This window comes from Cherax quadricarinatus, chromosome 56, assembly GCF_038502225.1.
Source record: "Cherax quadricarinatus isolate ZL_2023a chromosome 56, ASM3850222v1, whole genome shotgun sequence".
NCBI lineage: Eukaryota > Metazoa > Arthropoda > Malacostraca > Decapoda > Parastacidae > Cherax > Cherax quadricarinatus.
The window spans coordinates 23,861,275-23,887,774 of NC_091347.1; the positions used below are offsets into that span (position 1 = coordinate 23,861,275).

At 39.5% G+C, this 26,500-nt stretch overlaps 1 protein-coding gene across 5 annotated transcripts in view; it reads left to right on the forward strand.

Annotated features, from left to right (window-relative positions):
• The window catches only part of LOC128700680 (ELAV-like protein 4), a 148,740-nt gene that overhangs the window by 120,709 nt on the left and 1,531 nt on the right, over window positions 1-26,500 (forward strand). For all 5 annotated transcript variants that reach the window (XM_070097222.1, XM_053793982.2, XM_070097224.1 and 2 more), the window contains one exon: window positions 25,455-25,558. In XM_070097222.1, coding sequence (XP_069953323.1) covers window positions 25,455-25,558 — 104 coding nt within the window. The remainder of the gene's footprint in view (window positions 1-25,454; window positions 25,559-26,500) is intronic.

Genomic DNA, 26,500 nt, shown 5'->3' on the forward strand with positions numbered 1-26,500 from the left:
GTATGTAGTAGGTGCAGTAATAAGTATGGATGTTTTGTATGGTGAATAGGTTTAGAGTTTTGAATATTGGTGGAATGTGCTGCCTGGAGTGGGAATTTATCATTCTGACTGCAGCCTTTTGTTGGGTAATTAGTGGTCTGAGATGGTTTATTGTTGTAGAGCCCCATGCACAAATTCCATAGGTGAGATAGGGGTAAATAAGTGAGTGATATAGGGCCAGGAGGGCTGACTGTGGAACATAGTACCATATCTTCGATAGTATGCCTACGGTCTTGGAAATTTTCTTGGAAATTTGTTGTATGTGTGTGTTTGAAATTTGAGTCTATTATCAAGGTGGATTCCTAAGAATTTTCCCTCTGTGAGCTTTGTGATAGATATCCATTTATCATTGTTAAGAGGGACATCTGTAGCTCTGTTACCAAACTGAATGAAGTAAGTTTTGTCAATGTTTAGAGTAAGTTTGTTAGTCCTCATCCAGGTAGATATTTTCTGTAATTCGGTATTCACAGTATTGGCTAGCATGACTGGACTCGGGTGAGAGAAAACGTATGTAGTGTAATCTGCAAATAGTGTGGGTTTGAGTAGTTGCGATGCACTTGGTAGGTCATTTATGTATATGAGAAAGAGAAGAGGGCCAAGGACACTTCCCTGTGGGACACCAACTGTAATTGGCAGTGCGGAAGAGTTTGCCCCATTTGTGTACACATATTGGCTTCTGTTGCTGAGGTATGACTTTAGGTAGTTGAGGGAGTGCCCTCTTATACCATAGTGTGACAATTTTATGTGGAGCAAGTCATGGTCAGCTGTATCAAAAGCTTTACGTAAGTCAATGAAGATCCCCAGTGGAACTTTTTTTCTCTATTGCAGTGTATATATGTTCTAGCATGTGTATAATAGCATCATTAGTATTTTTATTAGGCCTGAACCCAAATTGACAGGGGTTGACTATGTTGTGGGAGATGAGGTAGGAATAGATTCGCTTATGAATTAATTTTTCGAAGATTTTAGAGAGAGGGTGTAAGTTGGTTATTGTCCTACAGTTATTCAAGTCTGTTTGGTCTCCTCCTTTATGGATCGAGGTGACCCTTGCTATTTTGAGAACTGTAGGGTAGGTAGAGGATTCGATGGATTTGTTAGTGTTGCAATGATTGGTGAAAGCACTTGTGACGCTTTTTTGTATATAAATTGTGGTAAGGTATTTAAATCTCCTGCCTGTTTTTTAGCGTGTTGATAAGGGAGACTTCAGTTGGGTTAGTCGGAGCTAGGAACAGTGTGTTCGGGTAGTTGCCAGTGAGGTAGTCATTGGGTGGGGTATTTGAGCTTGAGATTTTATTGGCAAGGTTTTTTCTATAGTGGAGAAGAAATCATTGAGTCTGCTTGCTGTTTCAGTTGGTGGGAGTTGGGGTTCATCTGGTTTTATTAGTTCAATTTCGCTAATTCGTGATATCTTTTTTGTTCCTAGAATTTCAGATAGTTTTTTCCAGATCTTTTTTATACCACCTGTTAAGTTGGATAATCTGTTCTCATAATACAATTTTTTAGCCCTTCTTATCAGGCTGGTTAGGATTGACGAGTAATGAAGATACCCGGTTGTTTCACATCTCTCTACTGTAATTCCTGATCTTATCAGTATTTTGTACCACTATGTAATATCCTATGTAATTGAAGTATGTACATGAACAGGGTAGCTCATATTAAAGTACGACATATGAACGGAGATTTCATTGAAGTTGTAGTGTGACAGTGTTTGAGCCTGTTAATGGGGGTGAAGCAAAATGTAGAGAATGTTGCCAGGACGAGGCTGAGGTGAACTTGGCATGCCGCTGTGCACCTCGCCTTTTATTGCCACCACACTTTACACTCTTGGTTTATAAGGTATGTATAATTGGTTTTGCAAATTTTATGAGAGGTTGGTGCAATGCCTTCAAAATTTTAATTACATATGTTAATATTGATGTTGAGAGCAGTTTATGCAAGTATGTTACTTTATTAGTAGATAAAACAAATCATTGCAAAATCTTTGGTTGGTTTGGCTCATTAGCGTAATGCATTACAAATAGGACTTGCAGGAGACTGGAACACTGTGTCCGTCATTAAAGCGTAGACACCAACAGACTGGGATAATTATGGTGTCACCGATTCTGGAGCTTTTTAGCACTCTATTACTGAACATTTACAAATCAAGCGGACACATGCAGACTGCCTGCTTCGAAGCTGCACAAGATATCCTTGATCGCTCCCATTGCACCACAGTATCCAAATCAACTAGTGGTAATTCAAACAAGAACAGCTGGTACAAACAACTTTGTGGATGGAAGTGGAGTAGTACGAGTAGTTTTGCAGTATGAACAGTACTAAAAAGTAGAGGTAGTTCATAGCCCATACCTTATCCACTTTATATTAACTGTAAATTCCCGACTGGCAGTGGAGGGTAGAGAGAGAACTTTTTCTGCTGTACTATTCTTGCTATTAATCTTGATGCAAATAGATGGTCCTCTTCAGCTGATAACTTAGGTGTACTTCCCTGTACCTCCGCGGTCAGAATGCTCTACCTCCTTCCCTGTTCCTTTCTCTGTCAGGTAGGGATTGTAATATAATAATGTACTTTTACGTAAAAGTGAGAGTTTGGTTGTGCCACGTTCGAGGAAGATGGGAACACGTGCGCGTTACCAAGGGAAGGGAGCGGATGGTGTGCTTGTTTATACGGAGCTATTTCTGGTGACGTGCTGGTGGTGGTTCTCATCCTCTTGCTCTCTTCATGGTAGTGTTGCTGACGTGCTAGTGATGGTTTTGATCTTGCTGTCTTCGTGATAGTGGTGATGCTGACGTGTTAGTGGTGTTTTTCAGTCTTGGTCTCTTCGAATTGGTGGTGGGACTCGTTCCTATGCTGCTTCTCATCTGTCACACTCTTCGAGCCTGTGGTGGTGGTGGTTTGCCTTCGTTCATGATGGTTTACATTTTCTTACTTTCTGCATGCTGCTGCTAGTTATGCTGGCGCTCACATGGTACAAAACTTGGAAATTGATACCAACAAGTGGTTTAAAAAGAGACGTGAGCAAACACCAGGTGGCGGCCTTCATACTCTTGTTCTTCGTGTCGGTGATAATGATAGTGCTGCCTACCTGGAATTGATTTCGTGTCCCGGTCCCAAACCAGGCTTCCCGGTTGCTTGCCTGATCGTCCAGGCTGTTGGTGTGAGCCGTACGTAATCCAACATATGCTCAACATTCCGGCTGATCAGAAACTGATTTGAGGCTTAAGTTTTCTCATAGACACACCCAGGCGTTTGTTGGCAATTGCTCTTACATTCCCACTTAGTGTACGTAGTGCATCCCTGCTTTTCATTGGAGGTATATTGCGCGTGTACCTAACCTCTGGCTTTCATATTTAGTAATTTTATTGTGCAAGTTTGGGACCAGTCCCTCTAGACTTTTTCAGGTGTTGATTATGATGTCTTTTTCGCCTACATTTCAAGAAGTACAGTTCAAAAGACGCCAACAAGCAAGCAGTGAAGGTTCTCTGTTCGTTTTGCTGTTCCGCAGTATCGCCTGACTTGAAGGAGGGGGGGGGAGGGCATTTTTACAGCAATATTCCAGTCTAGAGAGAACAAGAGGCTTGAAGAGAATCATCACTGCCTCGGCATCTTTTCTTTGGAATGTTCTGGTAATAAGTTATTTAGCCTACTATTTCCCTTGCGATTGTGATACCCACAGACATTTTCTCTAAGTATCTTACATTGAACTTCCTCTATTGTATGATTCGAGTTTGCTGTATACCCTGTTTCAGTCTTTAATCCAGGTTTGTCGTTAATTCATAAATTCTTCCATAGCAGAGTAATTGAAATTTGGTTCCATTTTAAACATTATATTGTTGTCAGTGGCCTAGTGGAAGACGTGGTTTATATCAGCTTGAGAGTTCGCAGTGTCCTTAACAGATACCATTCGTACAAAATCTGTTACTACCTGCAAAGGATATGATGCTATGAATAATGTCCCTATTAATGTTGAATATAAGAATGAAAAGAGAAGTGGAGCGAGTACTGTGTCTTAAGGAACAGAGCTTAGCACTGTGGCAATTCCGATTTCACTTTAACTGTTACTCGTTGGGATCTATTAGTTAGGAAGTTAAATTTTCATATTCCCACATTGCAGTTATGTCTTTGCACTAATTTTGTGCGCTAGCACACCATGGTCGCACTTGTCGAGGCGAAGGCTTTTACAGTCATCGTACGTTAGAACATTTTGCTTGTCTTCCAGCAGGTCCAAGACCATGTCTAATGGTCCAGGAATTGCGAAAGATGGCGTCCCGCTCAAAACCCGTGCTGGTATGAGCTGCAGGGTATTAATGTATTCAGTAATAACACGACTTTTTTAAAATACTATATTTGACCAACCCGTAAAAAACATTATTAAAGGATTAAAATCTAAATTACTAAAACTTTTTGTATCAAAACTAACATTAATAACTTTTGGAGTTTGCCAGGTCAGACCCAGATTAAAAAAAAAAAGGCAAATAAATGGGTAGCTACCCGTGGAACTACCCATGGTTTTAGTGTTTGCGGGACAACTCGTGCATCCAGGGCTTTTCTCCGGAGGATATTTAAGGTACAAAGTAGTGGTTTCTTGGAATTCTTGATTGATACGAATTTCACGAGTTTGGGCCTGGGGCAGAGGACGTAGGCATGCTATCAATTACTTCTTCCCAAATCAAGTGGCATCAGTGTTACATCGGAAATTGAGATGTCAGCAGTTTTTAGAGTCTCGACCTCACCCACCTTCCCTCTCCCCCCCCCCTCCCTCCCATTTACTCTGTGGTTCACTCGTCTTTCATAAACTCATCTGCCGACGCATCCACTCCCAGACATCTAAATATATCCTCTGTCCCCAGACTCCCTCCCTGAAATTTGATATCCAGTCATTCACTACCTAATTTTTTTTTATTTTAACCACCTTGGTCTTTGTGTTCACTTTTTATTTCCTATTTCACACCCAATTTTTTTACCACCCTTCGTTATTTCTCTTCATAGTTCCTCAAATGTACTGTCATCGGCAAAATGTAACTGACAACTGCCACTTCGTATCAGATTCATTATATTTTAATCTCTCACCTTTTCTCAACTTCCTTATACTTAATGCTTGTACAACCCCATTTATAAATGTGAAATGTGGTGACATCAAGCATCCCTGTCTAAGGCTTAGACTGGAGAGTCCCCATCTCTCTCACATTCTAGATATATGGCCTAAATCCTTAACTGCTTTTAATAACGTTTGGAATGAAAAATAAATATCACAATGGCAAGAAATATTGAGAAGTTTAGAAAAGCTCTCATCAGTGAAATTACCTATAATAGTTACAGGAGTATAACAGTGCCCCTGGTGTTCGCCTTCGTTAAGATGTTAGCATACATTTTTTTAAACGGTTGCAATGGTTATGGCACTTATTAAGGCCTTTTTCAATGTATTCCATTCCAATCGCATGTGTGTAATTTATACTGGATATAAGTGGGAATTGCAAGATTTCCCTGTCATCTTGTGTTTGAGGTAGAACACCAATTCTGCCAAAGTGTAAAACATTAGGTTTCCGTTTCACACACAGCAGGGCGGTAGCACATCACAATGGATCACTACTAAGCAACTATCTTAGTATTGGATATAAATAGCTCACGAAATCGTAATAACACGATTGCAAAGAAAACTCGAAACGGATGGAAATCGAACCCATGGCTGACGAGTCCTAAAACTCTCAGGCAAGTGTTAACCACTGGACCAGCTGGATCAGTAGGAATTCTCCAACTAGGTATATGTATTTGTATACACCATAAGGAGATGAGCATGGGCCCTATTCAGCCAGCTGTTTCAGTGATTAACAAACCGGCCTGCGAGTTTTAACTCATTTGTCATGAGTTGAAGCCCATCCGGTCTGTGATCTGTAAATAACATGGTGATACTGATTGTTTATGTACAGTTCAGGAATAGAATACGATACCAACAAGATGAAAATTAAGACATGTGCAACATCTGCGTATTTTTATTGTAGATGTTTCGCTATCCAGTGACTTTATCAATACAAATTCTAGGACATAATTTGAGGACAGAACTAAATACAAAATCCCGTCTGCCAGTGATTATGCCCTCGTCTGCTACCCGTTCCCTTCCACCTATCGTTAGTATATAAGCATCAGCCTTTTTGCTTGTGTTCCAGAATCTTCACGACTACGGTGCTCTTCACACCAACTCAAAGGCTGAGGGACTGATTACCTCATCTTTTGTATATAGTTCTACTATCTTCAAATTGTGTCCAAGAATTTGTTTTTATAAGCCACTGGATGGCGAAACGTCTATAATAAAGATACCAGATGTTGCACATGTCTTAATTTTCACAGCTCAGGATGTTTATTAACCTAGTGTTTCTAGGAACAAAAAAAATTATTGAAATATGACTTGTCAGTACGCTCTGAAATAATTTTGGAATATCGTTTTCAGATTCTAAATACAAGCGACAGGGGTATTTAGACTCCAGGAGGAAGTAATAAACACTTGAAAAATTTAATGAAGATGGTAAATGGGAAATATCGTGGAAGGAATAAAATAGTAAATGTATAAGAAGTTGCATGACAACTCCCTATCCTAATTTCCTATTATTGTGTCACCGTCTGTGATCAGCAAGTACGTACCACTAGTTCTCGGCTCAGTTGTCCGCGACTCTCCCACTAGCTGTGTCATGTATGTGTTACTGCTTCTTACGACATCATTTTCATTGCTTGTATTTACACTGCCGTTAAATGTTTCCTCCATGCATTGGTTACATTTTATTTTGGTTAACATTTTCGGTTCTTCGTGGGAGCTCGCTCGTGTTTCTGTAATGTGATCGGTGGTGGCTTTGTTAGTTACGATTGTTTTATATTGAGTGATGATGCTGATGCGGCCTTTGTAAACGTTCAAAACCCATATTTTTCTTGTAGAAATATTGCCACTAGTGCTACAACTACCTCTTAGTAAAACTAAAACAATGGGATTTAAATACATTCGATATAAATTTTGCTCCTTTTGTAAATATTTTTTTTTTAACGTTATTTAAAGTTGTTGATTTGATGTTTGCTGTTGATGCGGTGGCTAATATGGATGCCTTAAATGTTATGATTGCTTGTTGCTCCGTTTATTTATCTCTTGTGATTCTTTATTAGTTGTCCTTTGATTATATCTCCTTAAATGGTTATTAATTATGTTTTCTTATGTGGTTATTAATTGTGCTTTGAAAATCTCAATTTATGACGTGGTTGTTAGTAATTGTTCTTTATCTCTGTATATGATGTGGTTTATTGCTTTGTCTTCGCTCATGGCGCGATTGTTAGTGGGTGCTTTGGTAAATTTACTAACTACTGGGGCTTTCATTTTTAAAACAGAATTTGCAACATCAAAGGCAAACAAGTCCACTCATTGATGGTTGGTCAGTTGGTAGTTGGGGAAGAGCAGCAGATTTCTCTTCAGCAAAATTGGATACATCTGCATTGTGTTGCAACCCTATTCTGTTTGACAGTAACACAGTGGTTGGGCTCATACAAGGTGTTGAAATCTGTCAGCTTGTGCTGGGAGACTTTAGTAGGCAGTGAGGATATCAAAGTATTCCAATAAAAGTTCATCAGCCACGGGAGCCTCAGTTGTTTCGTTCCGGCATAGCTGGAGTTACTGATCACTCGAGAATTATCTTTTAGGATATTCTAACCTATGTTCAGGAGAAATAGAATTTTTTTTGTTAAGAAAACTCCATCATCCCCATGAGAAAGAGGAAAGAGTGGGGGAAGAGGAACTTGGATGTCATAATATATCTAACCACATATATACATTTGAAAATAATGCAGTAATCATAAGCCTAAGAATATATATTAGTGTAGCTATTTTTTTTATATAAATCAGTTTACATCATTGGGCTGATACTTTGTTGTTAATATATACAGACGAGTATATATGTATATACACTTCACACACACACATATATATATATTAATATATATATATATATATATATATATATATATATATATATATATATATATATATATATATTTTACACACACACACACACACACACACACATGCCGTGCCGAATAAGTAAAATTGACCATTTAGCAAGAACTCGTTTAAAATTAGTGCTTTCTAAAATTTTCTCCTAGACGTTTCAAAATGTATATTTTTTCATATATGTTTATGTAAAAATTAATAATTTTGTACCAAAAGAACCTTAGAAAACTTACCTAACCTTATTATAACAAGCGCAATTTAATTTAGCCTAATCCAACTAATTACATTTTAGATAAGTTTACAGCAATTTAATAATAATCGAACACAATGAATTTTTTTTTCGTTAGGTTCAGAATGATTTTTGCGAAATTATTGCCTTATTCGGCAAGAAGAGCGTTGGTATTTAAGCCAAAATCGCAAGTTTTACCTATCCGGCACGATAATATATATATATTATATATATATCGGCCATAAATAGCGTACTACACCTACTTGTCACGAGCAAATCAAACCATTTGACTAGTTTCATCATGATAGCCGATTCCAGCTTGTGAAGGTATCCGGACATGCGAAAGACTGTCTTGATCAGTACACAGGTCATTTTAAATATCTGTTGCGATGTTCCTGATGTCTATTTTATATTTAGGACTCAAGTGCTTGAAGAGCAGTACACTCAGAGGATTACCCCTTCTGTGTGTTTTTTTTTTAATGTGGTGCTGGCTAGCATCACTGCAGCCATCTGTTAAAAGAGCAAAAGCAATAGTTGGGGGGAGGGGGGGGGGTTGCGGCAGCTCGGGAGACTTGTGATGGAGGTCTGGTCTCAAGACTACGAACTAAATATTTACTTTTACGTATTATTGAGTGGTGGTGGCGTGGGTGCACCGCCCCCTTCCCTAGTCATCCGCCCTCGTGCGGTGGCTTCCTCATTTTTATTAAACTTTGGTATGTCAGCAGTGTGCAGTTTCCCTACTCTTTATAGTTGTATTGTGTGAATAAGAGCTGGCTATGCTCTTGTCATTCCTTCAATCAGAGGGGTTTCTAAATGTAATTCCCAAGCGATGAGGATATGCCATGTATTCCACCATGGACTCTTTAGTTATGGCAACTTTAAAAGTATCGTTCCAGCAGGGCTGGAGTTACAATAAAATTACGTGGGCATTACCATCTTAGGATGGTTTATTTGAACAAGGCTGTTGTGGTCTATTCTCAGACTGTGTGCGTCTTGGTAAAGCTGCCTGCATGGTATTGCCAAACGTTATATTCCCGGGAGAGAGCTAAACCTATTGGGGTATGTTACGAACATAGTCAGTTGGTCCCTGGGTTATAGTGCTTTACCTAACAAAATAACAAACTTAGCACATCTAGAGGTCTTCACTCAGAGAGGAAAAGGAATTTTCTTAGTTTCTATTTAATTTATTAACAATCATAATCACTTAAATCCACCTTCTCATATTTTGCACTATGAGTAGAATACTTTTACCATTTCTCATTAAAACATCGCAGTACTAGGTCAAGTATTTACAAATGGCTCTGAGTGAGTCACGAAATATTAGTATATGTACGTGCACAGGCGTTGCCTAAAAACTCGAACACATTAATAGATTTCTTACAATAGGGTTCACTTTACAATAAGCCCTCTTACACTACAGAGGCTTGCTCACTTGGCTTCACTTTCTCTAAGAGCTTCTTAACCGCCTTCTCCAACCGAGATGAAGTCTTAGCAATGAGTTCCCGAAAATTCCTGGGATTTTTTAGGGAGACGAATGGTGGTTTTAGAGGTGGATACTCCCCTAGACCCTGGTCCAGAGGAAGGTATGAACTCCCCAAAGTGAGGCTTTACCAGCCCACTTTGGCTCGGTCGGAGCAGGGGTTGAGCAGCTCAAAACACCTACTGGTGCTTGGCCAGGTCGCACCAGCAGTTGAGACTAATTAAACAACCTACTTATGTATAAAGCTAAGTAATACGACCAGATAATATTATAAAGTCGAGTAAATCCATTTTAGCTACTAATAGAATTACTCCTGAATATAATATTAAGTGAAATAGCAAAAATAACATGTAAAGTATACCATTGTGATAATAACAAGTAGAAACAGTCTACTTAAAATGAACAAAAGGGTGTAACAGGGTACTACATCGTCAGAAGAATAGAAGGTAACCCGGCTTGATCCAAGGAAGGGGAGAGTAGCTTTTATTCTTTGAATAAGAGCCCTTGATCAGCAGCATGTAGGCACCCTTCATTAAATTCATTAAAGAGTAAAATATTGACAAAATGATAAAATTAATGCTTTCAGGCCTGAAGGTAAATTTTGTTTTTACATACAACGTTTGTCTGATTTTTTTCAGTGTAGGTTTTTATGGCAGTATGCAAGGTTTATTCTTTAATTTGCGTAAAATTGTGCAAGAATTAGATTTTGCTGCTGGGGGCTAGTGTGTTAACCAGCGTCTCTCATCCTGTGAGTGAACATATCGACATGAAAACAGTATAGTACATTGCAGCCCAATAGTTGATGTTTCATTAGCGACGACTCGCGTAGTAATGTTTGGTTTAGCAGTAACAGAAAAATTATGAACAACGTATGTCCCACATTAAGAAATATCTGTATAATCGGAGGTAGCGGCAGCGAGGAAGTTACGTATCTAGACGTGTCTGGTACGTGAGGAAAATCATAAAAGATAGGTGTTGTGTGCTAGGCATGTGATATGCAAGAATTGGCGTGCTATGCTAGGCTTATGTAATCCTAAGCGTTCGGGTACAGGTTATGTGGAGGTGTCATGATATACCAGATCAATATGTAAGCAGTGCCTAGGGCAAACATGAAAGCTTCAAAAATGTAGACTGTTCTGGACAAACCATACATGGCTTGGTTTTTATTAATACTCGTTATTACAAGAAGGATTTTAATTAATAATTTTGTCTGTTCAGGACAAACTAAAGTTGTGACTGTACTCTTATAACTGATGGATGTCTCCATTTGACCCGCTTCTCAATTAGTCAAGAACGGTAAGAGGACACTAATTGCAGCCTAAATCTATTTAGACAGCGTTTCGCCCTTACAGGGGATTTGTGGAATCAGTACATGGTACATGCGACACGTCATTATATATAAAAAGAAAGTCATGGTGCGAGGGAGAAGTGATCTTCATTTGGTTGATCATACTTGCAACCTGTTTACGAAATCATGCTTCTTTGAACTCGAATTTTTCTCCCCCTCTTAGGAGTGACCACCAACAGCTTGAACTTGCAGACATGGCTGCGACTAGCTACCCCCTAAAATGGCAGAAATTACCTTCCGGTGGGGTGGTTACTCTCAGGGTTTTTTAAAAATACCACAGGTTTATATAGTAATTGTTACTATTAAATTTTTTTTTAGAGGGTATCCATTTCTAAACTTTTCCCGCTCCCCAAAGAAAAAAAAATTTAAAAAATAAACACGCACGCCTTTTAGATCACTGAGTGCATCGAAGATTTCTGACCTCTTGGGTTTTATATCTGTTTTTGACGTTGTGTATTGAATTTGCCTGCACCACTACCTCATCCTAGCCATGACACTGTTCATCCACCCTGAGACTAAACAAATGCTTTGTGTGTGTGATCAAACAGCGTCCCTAGGCGGCTAAGCGAAAGTTCATCGGCGTGGTGAAGGCATCTATGTAATATTTTACCATTATCTTGGCTAACCCTTGTAAAAAAAACTAATGATTTCCAGGAAATATTAATTAACCTTTTTAATTAGGTACACCTTCCGTGATTTCCTTCCGACGCTAGAGAAAATCAATCACTCATTTTCTTACGTACAGTATTTGCCTAACATGAATTAGCAAAAGGCCTTAGCATTAGCCTATGTAGTGCATGGGCTGAGTGAGGCCTTAAATATAAAAACCACCTGGAGTCTACCTGGAGGACATTCCGGGGATCAACGTCCCCGCCCCGCGGCCTGGTCCACGACCAGGCCTCCCAGTGGATCAGGGCCTGATCAACAAGGCTGTTACTGCTGGCCGCACGTAATCCAACGTACGAACCACAGCCCGGCTGATCCGGCACCGTCTTTAGGTATCTGTCCAGATCCCTCTTGAAGACAACCAGGGGTCTTCCCGTAATGCCCCTTATTGCTGGTGGGAGGCTGTTGAACAGTCTTGGGCCCCGGACACTTATTGTGTTTTCTCTTAGTGTACCAGTGACGCCCCTACTTTTCACTGGGGGTATGTTGCATCGCCTGCCAGGTCTTTTGCTTTCGTATGGAGTGATTGCTGTGTGCATATTAGGGACCAGTCCCTCCAGAATCTTCCAGGTGTAGATTACGATATATATCTCTCGCCTGCGCTCTAGTGAGTACAAGTCAAATGCTTCCAGGCGCTCCCAGTAGTTAAGGTGTTTGATGGAACTTATACGTGCAGTAAAGGTTCTCTGTACATTCTCTAGCTCTGCAATTTCACCTGCCTTGAATGGGGATGTTAATGTACAGCAGTATTCCAGCCTAGAAAGAATAAGTGATTTAAAAAGGATCATCATTGGCTTAGCATCTCTTGTCTTGAATATTCTCATTATCCATCCTATCAGTTTCCTAGCAGACGTGATAGTGGCATTGTTGTGGTCCTTGAAGGCGAGGTTTTCGGACATTACCACGCCCAGGTCCTTCACATTACTTTTCCTCTCTATTGTGTGATTGGAGTTTGTAGTATACTCAGTTCTAGTTATTATTTCCTCCAGTTTTCCATAACGGAGTAGTTGGAATTTGTCTTCATTGAACATCATATTGTTCTCTGTTGCCCATTGGAAAACTTGTTTTATATCTTGGTTTATATCTACCGGGGATATTGTATTATCGTTAGTGTTTAAATTGGTAAAAAAAAAATTAACGACTAATTTATGGGCTCTTGTTAAAATAACTTCTATTGGATGTTGAATTTGAAGTGATTAAGGCGTAATAAGTTGCACAACTGGTATTGTATGTGCAACTTATTACGTGTGCAAAATGAAATTAATGAAGATAAAAAGAGTCATTTATCAACCATATCACTGTTACATAACGACAGACGGTACATATCAAAACTCAAAAATTATTTTCATAGAAACTTATCCCTTTGCAATAAACACAAAATGGGCGCAGTAAATTTTAGAATACTGGATGCAACTTTGAGTTCTTTGTATTTTCCTAAAATTGTCCAACTAAATATATTTTAGACAAGTTTACAATAATTTAATAATAAACACATTGAAATATATCTTTTTTCGTTAGGTTCAGAATAATTTTTGCGAAATTACTGCATACACAAATTTTCGCTTGCCTTATTCGGGAAGAGCATTGCTATTTAAGCCAAAATTGCAAGTTTTATCTATTTGTTAATGTTGCAGCTTTATAAACTGTAGTGTAAAGCACCCCTCTGGCAAGGCAGTGATGGAGTGAATGATGAAAGTTTTTCTTTTTCGGGCCACCCTGCCTTGGTGGGACTCGGCCGATGTGTTAATAAAATATATATATATATATATATATATATATATATATATATATATATATATATATATATATATAATTGTAGATTTTCGAAAAGAGCTGTCAGGTGTTACTAATAGTGAGATGAGTAGTAGAAGATGGCTAAGGATTATTAACCCAGGAGAGCACTTATATCATGATAACTCAAGAAAGCCAAGCAATATGGTACAGCCGAGGTGTGTGTTAAATTAAGGCCCGAGGTAACAGGAAGGCCAGCAGGTGCCGGTGATCGGCCTGTGCAACCCTCCGCTTCCCGAGAATAATGACACCATAAACTTGTCTCACAGGAGCCCAGCAGGAGGGGAAGGCTGCACCACTGCCGGCAAGCAGTGCCTTGTGCTGCTTGCTACTATCATCTCACAGAACAAGGGGGGGGGGGGGGTTCACACCATAGCCCGCAAACTGTGGCTTGTGTTTGTTACTACTGTCTCGTAGCAGACTAGCAGGTGGGAAGGGCCAAACCACAGCCGACAAGTTGCTGCTTCTGCTAATCTAGTATATTACTTTATTTCCAATAGTAGGAACAGTGTTTTAGCTTCTATTGCTGCTAATGTTAGTGCTTCATGTTGTCACTGCTGATAGATAAAATTCTGCTGGTGTTGATGCTAGGTATTAGTGGTCACATTCCCAGTGTGCTTTTTTCACTTCTCTCACAAGAACGTGGAATTCTGTTGGTGCCGTGGACATAGCCCGTGAAATGAATGGAAGGATTCTGAGGTGAAGGCTGCTATTTCGAGCCTATTCTATAGTATTTGCATGTGATGTAACATGGTTATCATCTGCCATACTGACTGTCAAGCATACACAAGAGATGCTGTTTTTACTTCTCGTGAGTCGCAACAAAAGGGTTTATTTGAAGCATAATACTGCACATTACTACTATTACTAATAATTTGTACAAATTTAATGTTTTTATAAGAATTCTGAAGCATTGCTATATCGAGTTTTAACTGTAATATGTATTCATATAACATGTAACAAAATACTAGTGCCGCAAGAGCAACTATTTATTGTGCACCCACAGCTCATCCTGTTGGCGGTAGCACAAAAAAACAACAGGATTACAGAGCCATAATGGGCTTTGTCATACAGGACTGGACATTGTTGTATTGTTAATATGAGTCATTTTTATACGTTACTTATAAAAATGTGATTACCACTATAAACAGTGGTCACTTATTGTCAGTCAAATAACAGTTCATTCATCTAAGCTGTACAAAGTGGGATACGTTCTCTAAGATTTCGGATACCTTGTTGACAATGATGTGATTTGTTGCCATTTCTTCTCGGGGTTTGTCGGATTGTCCGGACACTTAAGAACTGTTGTATAGTGTGGGGCCCCGGACCCTGAATACATACATACATGTCATGTGACATTGCTACAAAGTGAAATGCAACAGATATGTATAGCCTAGTCTTAGTCTAACAGTGACAACGTCTAGTGTGTAGAAAAGGACATTTGCGTACAGTTCATGACATTTATTAAAGTAAACGTTTCACTACGAGTGGCAAAAACGTTTTCTTTAATAAATGTTCTGAACTGTACATGAGTGTCTTTTCCACAATTTTTCGGCATCACCATACCATTTACAACAACGTCTATTAATCTGTTGATCTTGTAAGTTTTTCTCAGTCTACTGAGATAAAGTTGACATACATTATTGAGGTAATGGATCTGCTAGTTCCTTTTCCACTTTTTTTTTTTTTTATAAATTCGTTAGCTAGTGCTTTTGTAACGTACTTGTAATAAAGTAGAAATCTTGCTGTTGCTGCTGATAATGTTCGAGTTGCTGGTGACTTTTTTGTTTGCTGTTTGTGTGAGTGTACCTCGATTTTTTTTATGGGGGAATTTGCATTTATAGATAAAGTAACGTCTTTTAACCGTTATTTTTATCTATTTAATAAACTAATAGCATTTTTATATACTTTCAATTTCACAAGTTTGTCATTAGTGCAAAGTATTAAATTTTTCTGGTTGCTGTCAGTAATAGGTGAGGGAGGGGTAGGGGTATGACCTTGCTCGAGTTTACTGGACTAACTTCTGGTCTTGGTAGTCCTAATCTTGTAGAGCAAATTGACGTGTCTGTCACTTGTCCCAGTGCCTTAACTTTGAGCACTAAAGTTTGTACCTTATCTCCCATACCACATTTCTGGAGTGGAATCACAGAATAGCAGATATTAGTGCCAGGAAAAAAGACCCTCTTCCCCATACCACCAATACGACAACATTCATCTTTGCAAATATACAGGGTCTAAAGCCAGCAACGAACAACAATAACTTTCTTCCGTGAACTGCTCACAGACCCACATAAAGGATCACCTTGACAATGAAATATGGATCCCGGGTTATAACCTATACAGATGCGACAGAGTCAACAGGCAAAAGGGGGAAGGAAGGGGGGTTTCTGTACGTCAGTGTCACTGACATGGTCGGAACTACTAACTGCCTCAACTGATGTAGTTGAAATTTTGGCAGTAAAGATCGAGAACCAAAACCTGGTCATTGTGGTTGTATACATGCCTCCTGATGCAACTTAACAATTCCAAGAACAGCTTTTGAAAATTGATCACTGTCTGGAAAATCTTCCAGCTCCTACCCCCAACATCTTGCTCCTGGACGATTTCTACCTAAGGCACCTAAAATGGAGGAATATAGCAAATAATGCTGTAACAAAGATAACCCCAGGAGGCAGCTCAGATGAAAACTCGCGCACACACGGGCTTTTAAATCTCTGCACCAAATTCACCTTAAACCAGCAAATAATAGAGCCAACAAGATTGGAGAATACACTGGACCTCATCTTCATTAACAATGATGATCTGATACGAAATATTACCACAACAAAAACAATATACTCAGATCACAACGTAATAGAGGTTCAGACACGTATGCACGGGGCCCCAGACCAACAAAATGTGATCAGTCACAAGACAGCCTTCATCAAATTCAACTTAAATAATAAAAACATAAGGTGGGACCAAGTAAACCAGGTCCTAAATGATATAAACTGGGAAGAAAACCTAAGCAACACGGATCCAAACCTATGTTTAGAACAAATTAACTCGTGGAACTCGAGGTATGCTCAAGGCATATTCCTTTAAGGAAAAGAAGGTGTAAACTAGAAAGAGAAAGGCACTCCCTATACAGGCGAAGGCAAAAAATAAGAGCGGCTAAAGAGGCCAATATATCTGTAATGCGTAGGGAGACACTGGTCAGAGAAATAAACATTGAAACTAAAGCTAAAGGAATCTTGCAGGAGCCAAGAAATGCGGGAAGAACTAAAAGCCATAAATGAAACTGAAAGAAACCCAAAATATTTATTTTCTTATGCCAAATCAAAGTCGAGAACATCCAGTATTGGGCCCCTACTTAGACGAGATGGGTCTTACACAGATGACAGCAAGGAAATGAATGAGCTACTCAAGTCCCAGTATGACTGTTTTTAGCGAGCAGCTCACCAGATTGAGAGTCGAAGACCTAAATAAATTTTTTATGAGCGAGATACAGCATTTGGTAAACTCAAACCTATCTGATATTATCCTGATGCCAAATGACTTCAAAAAGGCGATAAATGACATGCCCATGCACTCTGTCCCAGGCCCAGACTCATGGAACTCCATGTTTATCAAGAATATGTGCTTTTAACATCCTATGGAGAGGGAGCATGGACACAGGTTGTCCCACAGCTGCTAAAAACAACAGACATAGCCCCACTCCACAATAGCAAAGGACTACAAACCGATAGCGCTAACATCCCATATCATAAAAATCTTTGAAAGGGTTCTAAGAAGCAAGATCGCCACCCATCTAGATACCCATCAGTTACACAACCCAGGGCAACATGGGTTTAGAGCAGGTCGCTCCTGCCTGTCCCAACTACTGGACCACTATGACAAGGTCCTGGATGCTCTAGAAGACAAAACGCAGTTGGATACACAGACTTTGCAAAATCCTTTGACAGATGTGACCATGGTGTAATAGTACACAAAATGCGTGATAAAGGAATAACAGGAAAAGTTATTAGATGGATCTGTAATTTCCTAACAAATAGAACACAGAGTAGTAGTCAACAGAGTAAAATTTGAGGCGGCTGCGGTGAAAAGCTCTGTTCCACAAGGCACAGTACTCGCTCCCATCCTGTTCCTCATCCTTACATCTGACATAGACAGGGATGTAAGCCACAGCACCGTGTCTTCCTTTGCAGATGACACCCGAATTTGCATGACAGTTTCCTCCATTGAAGACACTGCAAGACTCCAGGCGGACATCAACCAAATCTTTAAATGGGTCGCAGAAAACAATATGAAGTTCAGTGATGAGAAATTTCAATTACTCCGATATGGAAAACGTGAAGAAGTTAAAACTATATCGGAGTATAAATCAAATTTCAACCACACAATAGAACGAAAAACTAATGTAAAAGACCTGGGAGTGATAATGTCAAAGGATCTTACCTTCAAAGACCAAAGCATTGTATCAATCGCATCTGCTAGAAAAATGACGGGATGGATAATGAGAACCTTCAAAACTAGGGATGCCAAGCCCATGATGACACTTCAGGTCGCTTGTTCTATCTAGGCTGGAATATTGCTGCACACTAACCGCACTTTTCAAGGCAGGTGAAATTGCTGAACTAGAAAATGTACAGAGAACCTTCACGGCGCGCATAACGGAGATAAAACACCTCAATTACTGGGAGCGCTTGAAGTTCCTGAACCTGTATTCCCTGGAACGCAGGCGGGAGAGATACATGATTATATACACTTGGAAAATCCTAGAGGGATTAGTACCAAATTTGAACACGAAAATCACTCCCTATGAAAGCAAAAGACTAGGCAGACGATGTAACATCCCCCAATGAAAAGCAGGGGCGCCACTAGCACGTTGAGACAACACAGTAAGTGTGAGGGGCCCAAAACTGTTCAACTGCCTCCCATCATACATAAGGGGAATTACCAATAGACCCCTGGCTGTCTTCAAGGCGGCGCTAAACAGGCACCTAAAGTCAGTACCTGACTAGCCGGGCTGTGGTTTGTACGTCGGGTTGCGTGCAGCCAACAGTAACAGCCTGGTTGATCAGGCCCTGATCCACCATGAGGCCTGGTCACAGACCGGGCCGCGGGGGCGTTGACCCACAGTCGCTCATTATGACTTACCTTGAGTGTGTATGTATGTTTTATTGATTTTTTATGTAGAGCAGCGTAGCCTGTTCCTTGTGTGAGATAATATACTGTATTTCGCGGCATATTAGACTTATTTTTTCTTCCATAAAATGTCTCCAAAAACCACCCTGCGTCCTGTGAACTAAAGGTCACTGACGGGAGCTACAAGTTTCAGGAGTGGGGTGCGCTGTAGCTCTCCCAGTTACGTCCGATGCCGAACCATTGAAACTAAAACAAGTCCAGTGTTTCAGAATTACATTAAATTAATAACGTTTTGAGAACAGCTATTTAACTATTTATGAAATACGGATACTGTACTTGGATACTGACAGAAAACGAAATTCCTCCTTAAGTAACACCTTCCTTTTCTTATTTCTTAAACTACCGAAGTCACAAAGCAGTGTTATTTATGGTAGGCACTTTAAAATAATGCTACCGTATACTACGCTGCCATTAGCACATGCTGGGTAATTTCACTTTATTACTAGGTACCGGTAACCATGTTTACCATATGTTATGGTACTTACTGTCAAAAATTGCCAAGCAAATACGGTGGCCCAACAACAACTGAAGCAGCCATTTTTGTTTATACCGATAGTCACTAAAAAAGACGCATCAGTATGCACTCTGGGACTCTCACTAAAGAGTTTAGCACACAGCAGCAACTCGGCCACCAGCAACTGTTTCACCAGTTCAAATTGAGATATCATCGGGGTGTTCAGGTGAACACTAGGCCTATCGTATGTTTTGACCTACCCATAAATCAAACGTAACCTTATTTCTACATGTAAAATTACCATAGATTTCAGTGGAGTAAATATTACTTGGTATTAGGCACTTAACTTTTTTTCTGATTATTACCTTCAAAATTGGGATGCCTTTAATGCATTGGAGCGTCTTATAAGTCACGAAATACGGTAATTTGGATTACAGTTGTTAATATTTGATGTGATATACTGTTATCACCCGAGGTATCAGCTCTTATTATTTTTGGCAAAGTTAGCTTCGTATAGTGTTCAGTGTCAACACATGATCCATTGTAAATTTTATTATCTACCAGGCAGCTTTAGTTTAAAAAAATGTTTACTTCATGTAAAAAAAATAAAGCATCTAATAGTGTGTTAAACTTACCGGAGTTAAAGCTTCGTTTAACAGAAATTGCAGTGATTTACAAATTTTCTGGAAATTTTAACTATTTTTTTCATTGTTGTATTATCGTTTTCATTTATTTTTATTTTTTTGTCTTGAGATGCAGAACATTAGTTCTAAGATTCAGAACTTCAATTATTAACATTAAATGCATCATAACTGAACATACTCGACTCGCAGGGTCTGACTTCAGTGTGTCATGTGAGGTTCCTTGAATGAGTGATATAGGTTTAAAAATGGATTTATTGAGAGATCTCGTCAAGCCTGCTAACACACTCGCTTCTGCCCCTCGCAGTTCCTATGCCAAGATTGACGCTCTGGCGCTACTAGGGGCCAGCGTCTCAAGTGTATTGGAAGTGAGTCACGTGACCCATACCCACAGCCGTCACGTATAAAGGCTGTGGTGAACATAGTTGGCGTACCTACAAATATATATATATATATATATATATATATATATATATATATATATATATATATATATATATATATATATTGTGTGTGTGTAGACCGGAGGGGTCACGTCAGTGCAAAATTTGTCTCCACAGTGGTGATGTATGCACTTGACGTGTCCTTTTGAACAATCGTGTGCACTCTTTGACACGTGAATTTGAAAGGGCAGCCGGAGATGAGGACGCTAATTTATATTGGAACGTATTGGTAATTAGATATATAACAGTTTCAATGAAAACCGTAGTTTCCACATACTTACATTGATCACCTGCAAAATTACCTCTGTAAAGTTACTTAATATTATATTTTGCCAATTATGCAAGAACCGTAATTCAAAGGCCACACTGAGAGTATTAATATTTTTAGTAATGATCCTGAGTGTGGCAGAGCTCAAAAATCTAGAAGAGCAAGAGTGGAGGTGGTTGTGCACTAAAACATTAATGGTTAGAGCGCTGGCCTGCTAATTGTAGGACTGCCTTGTGATCGGTTCGAATCCTGTCTGTTTCTGAATTATTATAATCAAAACGACAACTTTAAGATATAGAATTAAATAGCCAAAATTGTTAGGAGACATGTCCAACTCAAACGGCATGTCCTCGAGTTGAAGCGTGTAAACCCAACTTCGTATGCTTTATTGCCAATTTTATATTTTTTAAACAAGGAAAAACTACTGGAAAATCGCGTGAAATAGTTGGTATTAAGATACAACTAGTAGCCAGATCTGAAGCGCGTACGACGATGGTCTTTACAGGACTATCGTAGAGATGAATGGTATAAAATATCGACACGATATATATAGAGAATGCCAGCGTTTTACACCGAAATTCCCACAACCATTAAATTAACTACAGAAACGCACGGCTCATCTCAGAAGACAGATGCAGAATCTTGTAATCATCTCCCCTCAGGGAAGGTTCCTTGATGTTGGTGAGGGGCTCTTGATTTAGGGAATTGGATCTGTGCTCCAGTTCCCAGAATTAAGCCTGAATGCCTTCCACATTCCCCCCCCAGGCGCTGTATAATTCTACGGGTTTAGCGCTTCCCCTTGATTATAATAATAATTGTAATCATCTCTCATTTGCATATCAAGCAGTTTCAGCCAGAACAACAGCTTCTACAATATAGCACCTGATCTTAGCATGGAGGAACACTGCAGCAGGCCTACTTGCTCATGCTAGGCGTGTCCATATCATATCCAAACTTTTCTCAGTCGTCAGATTCATCATTCTCACCTGACCCTTCATGTCACTGCGCTTTCTGTCTCTCTCTCTCTCTCTCTCTCTCTCTCTCTCTCTCTCTCTCTCTCTCTCTCTCTCTCTCTCTCTCTCTATATATATATATATATATATATATATATATATATATATATATATATATATATATATATATATATATAATTATTATATATTATTTAGACAAAATACATTGACAAAAATACAATAGAGAGTAAAACAACATAGATAACTCAGAGCTGCATCTCGAATACTTCGTCCAGCTCACCGGCGGTGGGCCACGTGCCCAGAATGCTGCAGGCATTTACCCTATGGATCGCAACACTGAGTCTCTGAAAGAGGAAGCTGGCCGCCCTGTGGTCCTTGGTTTCTATGATGAGTTTTTCACCCAGCTCTTTGAGGAACTTGAGAGCACACTTGCTCCAAGGGTCTCCAACCCTATTGGGATGAAGTTATAGCAAGGGGGAAGATCTTCTGGGTCTCCCTGTGGCTGGCAGCTCCACCTCCTTCAGCTACGGAATATGAGAAGTAGGTGTCTGTCAATGTGGCGGCACAGGTGTAGTCCCAGGCAATCTGCTTTTCATCCTTCCTGGGTAGCATAGTGGCTCCACCAGGACGCTTTTGACTTCCGTCAGACCTCTGCACTTGGGGTTCCCGATGGGCTGGGCAACGGGCTGTGGCGAGGCTTCTCTGTATGATATTGTTGAAGAACTCATTTAAAATTAAGTCCTTTCAAAAGTTTTCTCTTGTACATTTAAAGATATTTTTTTTAATTTGTTAATGTAAATATTAATAATTTTGTACCAAAAGAACTTTAGAAAACTTGCCTCATTTTATTATAACAAGCGCAATTTAATTTAGCTTAATCAAACTAAATATATTTTAGGTAAGTTTACAATAGTTTAATAATAAACTTAATGAATATATATTTTTCGTTAGGTTCAGAATGATTTTTGCGAAATTATTGCATACACAAATTTTCGCTTGCCATGCTCAGCAAGAAGAGCGTTGCTATTTAAGTCAAAATAGCAAGGATCCGTACCGTTATATCGCCATCGGCGACGGCGTTGTAGGTTTAAAAAAAAGTCCAAAGTCGTCTGGCGGTGGGACCAGACACTGGGCTCGAATAACAGCCTCCCGGATTTCACGGACCACAGGACCATAAATTTTCAAATGGGCTGTGGGCAGTGGATGCTCCAAATACTCCAAGTGTTTCGACACCTGCCCTTGCTGCTGAAGTTTTTGGTCTTTGAGGCATTGGGTCGTCGTCGTCACTTTCGGAATGTTCCGGGTGCAACACTGATTCTACAATCTCTGCATCTGTGAGAGATTGCACACCAGGGTCGTCTTCGTCACACTAGCCAGTCCTGCATGTCGGCGCCACTAACCATCATACCACTACCACGTTGTTTTAGGTACAACTTCATCATGCACTTATCGAGTTCCAAGCTCTGTGGCTTCGCCATCACTTTTCTTTCGGCACTTTTTCCAGTTTTTGAGGCGGCAGAAAACTCACTTGTGTAGACCATAATCTTGTCACAAGCCTTCTTGATATCACAGAGGGTGGCGAAGAGTGCTGCTCCTAGTAACCAACCCGTACACTGAAGTGCGCGCTAAGTTTGATTCAGCCTACTGCCGTATCCGAACGGCTGTTCGGGTGTTTTGGTAATAATTTTAGAATTTCGCCCTTTCCCAGGGCCTGTTCAGATATTGGAGAGGTTCGGATAATGACAAGCCGAATATGCGAGGTATCACTGTATATATATAATCTAGTAGAATTTAGCTAAAAAAAAGTTTTAGTTTTAGGGACGTTAGGTGAGGTTTCTAGGTTGTTTTAGTCCAAAAAGAAAAATAATTTTCATTGTAATGAAAAAAAATTGCCTTTTTTTCCACTCATTGTCAGTAAAGGATCGCATTATACTGCATTTTTTTTCCATGACTATCGTATTCAATGTTAAAAGGCGCACCGGGCCTCGCTTTGAATGCCTATTTTGGCGTACATGTCTAGTGAACCTCATGACTATTTTTTTTATACTACTGTTACTAATTTTTATAAGAACTCGTAAGGACGAATACACAAGAATGAAGGAACGTTGCAGTAGGTCTTGTTATTCCACGCTGAGCACATCTAACTCGCACCCATTCGTGTACCCATCCAACCTATACTTAAACTACTTAAAAATTTTGCCCGAGTGACCCTACTTGGGAGTTTGTGCCATTCATCTACAACTCCATTGCCGAACCAGTACTTCCCTACATCTTTTCGAAATTTAAAGTACTTCATTGCTGCAAGTTCTGTCTTGATTATGACTCAGGAAATCGTAATGACACGATTGCAAACAAACCATACCACGGGCGGGATTTGAACCCGCGGTCAGAGAGTCTCAAAACTCCAGACCGTCGCGTTAGCCACTGGGCCAGCTAGCTTCAATATGATTCGTCCAACTATGTGTATTTCTACACCATAGGAAGGTTAGCATAGGCACCACTGTGTCCACAAATGAAAGTTTTTTACAGACGTGGTATGGTTTGTTTGCAATCGTGTCATTACGATTTCGTGAGTCATGTTGACGGCTTTGAGGGGACTTGAGCTAGAGTTCGCCACGGCCACGCTAGCGGGAGATTCGTCTGTAAAAACTTGCATGGTGTAGAAATATACCTAGTTGGACGAATCTTATTGAAGCTAGCTGGTCAAGTGGCTAACGCGACGGTCTAGAGTTTTGAGACTGACTGCGGGTTCAAATCCCGCCCGTGGTATGGTTTGTCTTGATTATATATTTTTAAACACTATATATCATTTATTTCTATTTTCCTTCTTACGCTTTAAGCATATCTCCCCTTTTGAGAGTGCAAGCTCATACTTTTGATAGTGCCTTCAGCGATCGTCGTCTCTGTATTATCCAGTGCATATATATCCATTTTGTAGGAATTCTGTTATCTTTATTGTGAAATTTATGCAATGGTATCTTGGATTAAAGAAGCTAGGCCAGCTTGTCTACCTGGCGGGCATTCCGGAGATCAACGCCCCCGCGGCCCGGTCCATAATGCTTTAGAAAATGTCATGTTAGCAATTATCACCACCATCTTATCAGGCTTCGTTCACGATAATCCCTAGTCAGGTTAACCCAGTGTACACTACTTAGGTAATCCCTCAGCCCCATGTAAGCTGTAGTGCAAAAATTGGGAACCTTAACTATGTTGTCATGAGACAGTACCTGTAATAACAATGTTTTCTTGTATGCCCGATCTAATAAAATAGGGATTAAAGTAAATTCTTTGATTTACACACAATCTATATATATTCTGAGGGCTAATATTGGGCTTAGGCGCTCCATCGAATTAATCCTTTTTCATTTCTTTAACGCAAACAATCTATCCATAACCTGTCAAAAATGGTTATATCTTATGTATATTTTTTTGGGGTGGAGGTGGGGGGAGATACTGGCAACAAAATTGTTTATATGAGAGGTAGAATGTATCAGGTAAATTATACGCCGGTTCAATCAGCATGCGTGACTTGCCGACCGAGTGATGTAAACAGTGCCAATAATACCAACACCCGAGCAGTATTTTCTGAGTGTACATTGGGGTGCGTTGGATTAGGGCTAGGCTAGATTGGTTGAGACAGTTAAATAAGTTTTTTTTTTTTCCTCGAGAAAAAAATAGCCAGAATTTTTTTTTCTTCCCAAAATAAAATTCTTCCCTGTATAAAAAAAAAAACTAGTATTTATACACTTCTCATTATAAATTTTCGCGAAATTCAATGGAGCCCCTAACTCACTCACTAATATTCGAGTACTAGTACTACATTTATTATTACTAGTTATAATATTACTAATAATAAGGTAGTCGTACGAGTGCTTTAACAAAGATTTATTGTGTATATAATACAAATTTAGCATTTTCTTACTTTTATTGAATGTGTTGCGTGTTTGTTTTGCAGGTCAGAGCCTCGGCTACGGGTTTGTCAACTATGTTCGACAGGATGACGCTGAGCGAGCCATTAACCAGCTCAACGGTCTACGCCTCCAAAACAAAACTATCAAGGTCAGAACACATGTCCTTTTTACATATTTTGTTTTTATCATTGTTGAGTCTTTTTCATCATCATGGGCTGAGTAACTCTTACCTCATAGATATCAATCCTAAAAGATAGCACCAAGCCTGTAGTTATCACACCTGTAGGATACCTTCCTCTTATTAACTTTGGAGTATTTATTTGCTAGATTTCTTTGCATATTATTTACATTCTGTTTTCAGCTTTGGGCTAGATTAATCAGTTTCCTTTTTTGCGCACATGTAGACTTAGTATTTTTTTACCTCTAGTATTCCAGGGTTACACCACTGATCAATTACAAGCAACATGTCTTCCATTCTCGGTCTTTAATTACAGTAAAGCAAACAGTTAAATTGCATTCAGTTAGTCGTATTCTGTGAATATTAAAATCGCTTGCAGAAATGTCTTAGTAATTTCATAATTTTTCAGTATTAACCAGTTTCCATAATATCATAGCAGTCAGTCAGATTATAGGTTAAGAAGTCATTTTAAATTGCACCGCGTAGTATCAGTTTTCTTTTATATAGCGCAGCGGTTCTTAACCTGGGGGTCGTTCGGGGTTTCTCGGGGGGACCACAAATGGTTCGGGAGAGTATAATTTCTTTTCATATATTTGAATTAGCCATTTGGGCTTTTACCAGTTTGGAAAGTGGCAACACTAATCACACGTGTGTTGGTCTGCTACAGTAAACACATTAACCACAACCAGTCACTCAGTTCAAAGCTACTGTAGGGGATGGCTGTATGTCACTCTTGCTCCGTCACTCTTGCTCCGTGACTCCCAAGGCGGTTTCCTGTTTGCGCTATGTCTGCCGAGAAGCGTACGTACAATGAAGCCTTTGTTAAGATGGGTTTTACAAGCATCATTCAGAACTGTGGTCAAGTCGCAGTGTGTTGTTTGCACCAAAGTTTTGAGTCACGAGAGTATGAAG